The following is a 7,075-nucleotide window of genomic DNA, read 5'->3' as shown; positions in this document are numbered from 1 at the left end:
ATCCCACAGCCCCAAAGGCTCCTATGGGGCCATCCTCACCCCCTTCAAACCCTTTGTACCCATAGGACATCCTCTCTGCGCTGGAACGCGGGCACCAAGGAGCGGATGCTGATCAAGGTGACGGACCGTGAGCCCAGTTTCCTCCTGCACCAGGGCAATGGCTTCGGCCCCGACTCAGCTCCGTCCTCGCGCTCCCGCCGCCCGTCGGGGGGCCAGCAATCCCCCAACCTGCAGAGCTTCAACCCCGACCCCGAGAACTCCGTCTTCTTCCCGGATCGGAAACCATCCCCCTACATGAAGAGGGCCGAGCTGGCGGGGAGCTGCTCGCCTTTAATGGGGCGGGGGGATTCCTTTTGCTCCCCCATTCAGAGCCAACACCATCGTAAGGCGTCAAGTGAATCTCAGCCCTCGTCGCCGCGCTATGCCTACGAGCCACCGCTGTACGAGGAGCCCCCTATGGAGTACCAAGCACCTATTTATGATGAACCCCCCGTGGACATGCAATACGAGGCCGGAGGGGGCTACAAAGCGGCTTCTTCCCCCCAGAAATCCCCCATCCGGAAGCCTCACCCCTTCCTCCAATCCCCCAAACAAGGCTCCAACTCTCCCTACCAGCAGCTGGTGCTGACCAAGCAGAAGTGCCCCGACCGCTTTATGAGCCTGGAGTACAGCCCGGCGGGCAAGGAGTACGTCCGACAGCTGGTCTATGTGGAACAATCGGGCTCCAGCCCGAAGATGAAATCGGGCCCACGGCACAAATACTCCCCCAACCCCATAGGGGGCTCCTATTCCCTGCAGCACAGCCCCTGCCTGCAGCGCGAGCAACGCGCCGACCTCAAGGCGGGCGACTACAGCAGCATGGAGGCGGCCGAGCTCGGCCCCGACGACGCCATGTCGTGGTCCAGCCAACAGGACACCATGTCCTCCACTGGATATTCACCCTCCAATAGGAAGAGGAAGAGCAGGAAGCCGTCCCTGCCCCATCACGAACCCAACACGCCGTCAATGGAAGGGGAGCGGGACGGGGCGGACGAGGAGCGATGCGTGGTGGCTCGAGCCCAGCTCAGCCGCACCGAGAGCAAAGGGCTGGAGGGAGAAGGGGAAGGGACGCGGGGCTTCGCCGAGCCCTTCATGGCGCAGGCACGGCTGGCCTGGGAAGCACAACAGGCCCATTATCACATGAAGCAGCGCAGCAGTTGGGATTCCCAGAAGGACGGGTCGGGGTACGAGAGCGACGGGGCTCTGCCGCTGCCCATGCCCGGCCCCGTGGTACGAGCGTTCAGCGAGGACGAGGCGCTGGCGCAGCAGGACAACAAACATTGGAAGAGGAGCAACTTTGAGAAGTTGGGATTCCCCCAAATCCTGCTGGAAAAGAGCGTCTCCGTGCAGACCAACCTGGCGTCACCGGAGCCGTACCTGCATCCATCGCAGGTAACAAGGGGGTCGGGGTATGGGGGGATGTGGGGTTTAGGGGGTCAGTGGTGGTTGTGGGGTGTCCTAAAGGGTTTGGGGTGTCAGTGGTGGTCTGTGGAGTGATCCTAAAGGGATTTGGGGTGAGTCCGTGGGGTGATTGTGAGGGTGTCCCCTAAAGGGTTTGGGGTGTCGTGATGATGTGTGGGGTGTCCTAAAAGGGTTGGGGGTGTCACGCTGAGATGGTAATGTGGCGGTGTACATTAAAGGTTTGGGGTGTCCACTGATGAATTGTGGGGTGTCCATAAAGGGGTTTGCGGGGTGTCTGTGGTGATTTGTGAGGTGTCGCTCACAAGGGTTTTGGGGTGTCCAGTGCATGATTGTGGGGTAGTCTATGAAGGGTTTGCGGGTGCTCTGTGGTATTTTGTGGGGTGTCTAAAGGGTTCTGGGTCCGCCTCCCCTGGATAGTTATGGGGTCGTCTACCCGTAAGGGTTTTGGGGGTCAGTCGATGATTGGCTGGGCCCCGGTGTCCCAAAGGCGTTTGGGGCTGTTGTGGTGATTGTGAGGTGTCCCTACAAAGGTTCTGGCGGCTGCTCTGTGGTTCGTTATGGGGTGTACGTAAGCGGGTTTGGGGTGTCGGTGGTGGTTGTGGGGGTGTTCCATAAGATAGGTTTGCGGGTGTCGTGATGATTATGGGGTAGTCCTTAAAGGGTTTTGGGGTGGTCCATGTGATATGTGAAGTCCTAAGGGCTTTGGGGTGTCGTGGTGATTGTGGGGTGTCCTAAAAGGATTTGCGGGGTCGTCGGTGATTGTGCGAGGTGCGCTATAGGGTTTGGGGTGTCGTCGGATGATTTGGATGGCGCGGTGTCCCTAGAAGGGTTTTGGGGTGTCATCCGGTCGATTGTGGGGGTCTACCTCAAGGGTTGGGGTGTCCCTGGTGCTAATGGGGTGTAAAAGGGTTTGGGGATGTCCGTGGTGATTGTGAGGTGTTAAAGGGTTTGGGTGTCCAGTGGTGATGGTGTAGGTATCGCTAAAGGGTTTGGGGGTGTCATGGTGACTTGTGGGTGATCCTAAAGGGGCGTTTGGGGTGTCTTGTGGTTGATTGTGGGGTGTCCTACAAGGGTTTTGGGGTGTCAGTGGTGATTGGTAGAGGTGTCCTAAAGGGTTTTGGGGTGTCTGTGTGATTGTGAGGTGCCTAAAGGTCGGTTTTTGGGGTGTCAGTGGTGGTGTGGGGTGTCTTAAAGGGTTTTGGGGTGTCATGGTGATTGATGAAGTGTCTAAAGGGTTTTGGGGTGTCTTCGTGGTTGAATCATCGTGGGTGTCCTAAAGGTTGGGTGTCCCGTGATGATTGTGAGGTGATCTAAAGGGTTTGGGGGTGGTTGTGGTGATTGTGAGAGTGTCCTCAGGGTTCTGGGTGTGTCATGGTGGGTTGTGGGGTCGCTCCTAAAGGGTTTGGGGTGTCGTGGTGGATTGTGGAGGTGTCCTAAAGGGTTTGGGGCTGTCAGGTGGTGGTTGTGGGGTGTCCTAAAGGGTTTGGGGTGTCCGTGGTGTTATGGGGTGTCCTAAAGGGTTTGGGGTGTCCGTGGTGATTGTGGGGTGTCCTAAAGGGTTTGGGGTGTCCCTGGTGTTATGGGGTGTACTCAAGTGTTTTGGGTGTCTGTGATGATTGTGAGGTGTCCTAAAGGGTTTGGGGTGTCCGTGGTGATTGTGGGGTGTCCTAAAGGGTTTGGGGTGTCAGTGGTGGTTGTGGGGTGTCCTAAAGGGTTTGGGGTGTCCATGTTGTTATGGGGTGTACTCAAGTGTTTGGGGTGTCCATGATGGTTGTGGGGTGTACTCAAGTGGTTGGGGTGTCCATGATGGTTATGGGGTGTCCTAAAGGGTTTGGGGTGTCCATGATGGTTATGGGGTGTATTCAAGTGTTTGGGTTGTCCATGATGGTTTTGGGGTCTACTCAAGTGGTTGGAGTGTCTCTGTGTTATGGGGTGTCCCCATTAGTTTGGGGTGTCCCTGTTGTTTTGGGGTGTCCCTGGTGTTATGGGGTGTCCCCATTAGTTTGGGGTGTCCCTGATGGTTGGTGTGTCCTTTATGACTGGGGATGTCAATGGTGTTTTGGGGTGTCCCCATTAGTTTGGGGTGTCCCTTTAGTTTGGGGGTGTCTTTGGGTTTTAGGATATCCATGATAGTTATGGGGTGTCCTCAAGTGGTTGGGGTGTCCCTGGTGTTTTGGGGTGTCCCCATTAGTTTCAGGTGCCCCTGAGGGATGGGGTGTCCTTGGGTTTGGGGTGTCCTTGGTGTTTTAGGGTGTCCATGATGGTTATGGGGTGTCCCCATTAGTTTGGGGTGTCCCTGGTGTTTTAGTGTGTCCCATTAGTTTGGGGTGTCCCTGTTGTTTTGGGGTGTCCCTGGTGTTATGGGGTGTCCCCATTAGTTTGGGGTGTCCCTGGTGTTATGGGGTGTCCCTGGTGTTTTGGGGTGTCCCCATTAGTTTGGGGTGTCCATGGCATTTTGGGGTGTCCATGGTGTTATGGGGTGTCCCTGGTGTTACGGGGTGTCCCCATTAGTTTGGTGTGTCCTTGGTGTTTTGGGGTGTCCCCATTAGTTTGAGGTGTCCCTGATGGTTGGGGGTGTCTTTGGGTTTGGAGATGTCCCCAAGTGTTTAGGGTGTCCCTTTAGTTTGGGGGTGTCTTTGGGTTTTAGGATGTCCATGATGGTTATGGGGTGTCCTCCAGTGCTTGGACCTCCTCCACCCTATAACCTCCTCCATCCTATGACCTCTTCCATCCAATGATCTCCACCCTATAACCTTCTCCACCCTATAACCTCCTCCACCCCATGTCCTCCTCCATCCTATGACCACCACCACCCTATAACCTTCTCCATCCTACGATGTCCATTACTCTATAACCTTCTCCATCTGATGACCTTCTCCACCCTATAACCACCTCCCCCCCATGACCACCACCATCCTATAACTCCCCACCTCATACACCCTCCCCCCCCCATGCCCCCACCCCTAACCTCTCTCTCCCACCCATCCCTCAGTCCGAAGACCTGGGCGCCGTGGCGCAGTTTGAGAGCAGCCGGCAGAGCCGTAACATGCTGCCCAGCGCCAGCTGTGTCTTCCCCACCTTCAACCTGCGCAAACCCTCCTCGGAGACGGACATCGAGAACTGGGCGTCCAAGCACTTCAACAAACACACGCAGGGGCTGTTCCGCCGCAAGGTTTCCATCGCCAACATGTTGGCGTGGAGCAGCGAGTCCATCAAGAAGCCCATGATCATGACCAACGACCGCAACGTCAAGAAGGAGGCGTGCGAGATCTTCAAGCTCATCCAGATGTACATGGGGGACCGACGGGCCAAGACCGACCAACTCAACGTGGCCTTGGAGATCGCTACGAAGGGATGGAGCGTGCAGGGGCTGAGGGACGAGCTGTACATCCAGCTGTGCAGGCAGACCACCGAGAACTTCCGATACGAGAGCCTGGCGCGGGGCTGGGAGCTCATGGCCATTTGTTTGGCCTTCTTTCCGCCCACCCCCAAATTCCATTCGTATCTGGAGGGTTACATCTACCGACACATGGACCCGGTCAACGACACCAAAGGTAAGAGGGGATACAACGCGTCTACTGTTGTTATAAGTTGGTTTTGGGGGTTATTTGTCCCAATTTTTGGCTGTTATAACTTGTTTTGGGGCTTATTTGTCCCAATTTTGGCTGTTATAACTCGGTTTGGGGGTTATTTGTCCCACATGGACCCAGTCAACGACACCAAAGATAAGAGGGGATACAACGCGTCGAGTGGCCTTGGTTCCATCTACTGTTGTTATAGGTTAGTTTTGGGGGTTATTTGTCCCTTTTTGGGGGTTATTTGTCCCTTTTTGGGGGTTATTTCTCCCACTTTTTGGTGTTATAACTCGGTTTTGGGGTTATTTGTCCTACATGGACCCGGTCAACGACACCAAAGGTAAGAGGGGATACAACGCGTAGACGGAATACAACGCGTAGACGGAATACAACGCGTCGAGTGGGTTTTGGTCCCGTCTGCTGTTGTTATGACTCGGTTTTGGGGCATTGAGTGGCCTTGGTTCCATCTACTGTTGTTATAAGTTGGTTTTTGGGGTTATTTCTTCCACTTTTTGCTGTTATAACTTGGTTTTGGGGTTATTTGTCCCACATGGACCCGGTCAATGACACCAAAGGTAAGAGGGGATACAACGCATCTACTGTTGTTATAAGTTGGTTTTTGGGGTTATTTGTCCCATTTTTTGCTGTTATAACTCGGTTTGGGGGTTATTTGTCCCACATGGACCTGGTCAACGACACCAAAGGTAAGAGGGGATACAGCACGTAGAGGGAATACAACGCGTAGAGTGGGTTTTGATCCCGTCTGCTGTTGTTATAACTCGGTTTTGGGACGTCAAGTGGCCTTGGTTCCATCTACTGTTGTTATAAGTTGGTTTTTGGGGTTATTTCTTCCACTTTTTGCTGTTATAACACAGTTTTGTGGTTATTTGTCCCACATGGACCCGGTCAACGACACCAAAGATAAGAGGGGATACAACGCATCTACTGTTGTTATAAGTTGGTTTTTGGGGTTATTTCTTCCATTTTTTGGTGTTATAACTCGGTTTTGGGGTTATTTGTCCTACATGGACCTGGTCAACGACACCAAAGGTAAGAGGGGATACAGCGCGTACAGGGGATACAGCGCGTCGAGCGGCTTTTTGTCCCATCCGCCGTTGTTATAACTCAGTTTTGGGGTTATTTTTCCCACCTGTTGCTGCTATAACTCCTTTTTGGGGTGATTTTTGGCCCTTCACTTATGTTGTGTCCATGGGGAAGCGGTGTACCCGGATGCTATGGGGTGGCACCAACCCCATTACACAGCATTAGATGAAGGTGGACAGCTCAGTTATGGGGCCGGTTCAGTGGGGTCCCAAGGTTTTCGGTGGCCCCATAGACTGTTTTTGCATCCCTGCCCTTTAAATTGGGATGACCACGGCATGGAGGTTCACCAATCTATTGCTTCTCATCAGCAGCACCCAACGGGCTTGACAGCGTCATGGTGGGATGGAGGTTGGCGGCATCTCAGGGTCCATTTAGTCCAATGTCCCCACTCCGACAGGGACACCCAGAGCTCTGCCCTATGGCCAAGTAGGGCTGGAGGTCCCTAATGGCCTTGTGCCATGGTGGCCTTGTGCCATGGTGACCTGGTGGCTTGGTTTGATGATGGTGTTGTGGCCTTATGGCCTGGTACCATGGTGGCCTGGTCCATTTATGGCCTTGTGGCCTGGTACCATGGAGGCCTGGTCCACTTGTGGCCTTGTGGCCTGGTACCGTGGTGGCCTGGTCCACTTGTGGCCTCATGGCCTGGTACCATGGAGGCCTGGTCCACTTGTGGCCTTGTGGCCTGGCACCATGGAGGTCTGATCCATTTGTGGCCTGGTACCATGGAGGCCTGGTCCACTTGTGGCCTTGTGTCCTGGTCCCTTGGTGGCCTGGTCCATTTGTGGCCTCGTGGCCTGGTACCCCAAACCCACCACCATCAACACCAACAACAACCCAAAGCCCACCACCATGGACCCAAAAACACCATCACCACCATCAACAACCCAAATCCCACCACCATCACCACCAGCAACCCAAACCACACCATCATGGAC

The 7,075-nt window shown here is 54.7% G+C and overlaps 1 protein-coding gene across 1 annotated transcript in view; it reads left to right on the top strand.

Moving 5' to 3' along the window:
- LOC107310611 (rho GTPase-activating protein 39) overlaps positions 1–7,075 on the top strand; it is a 15,820-nt gene that overhangs the window by 6,027 nt on the left and 2,718 nt on the right. Inside the window, exons 2-3 of the mRNA XM_015856421.2 lie at positions 66–1,431; positions 4,454–5,015. Of these exons, the coding sequence (XP_015711907.1) occupies positions 66–1,431; positions 4,454–5,015 (1,928 nt within the window). The remainder of the gene's footprint in view (positions 1–65; positions 1,432–4,453; positions 5,016–7,075) is intronic.

This window comes from Coturnix japonica, chromosome 2, assembly GCF_001577835.2.
Source record: "Coturnix japonica isolate 7356 chromosome 2, Coturnix japonica 2.1, whole genome shotgun sequence".
Lineage (NCBI taxonomy): Eukaryota > Metazoa > Chordata > Aves > Galliformes > Phasianidae > Coturnix > Coturnix japonica.
This window is presented reverse-complemented; position numbering and strand designations above follow the sequence as displayed.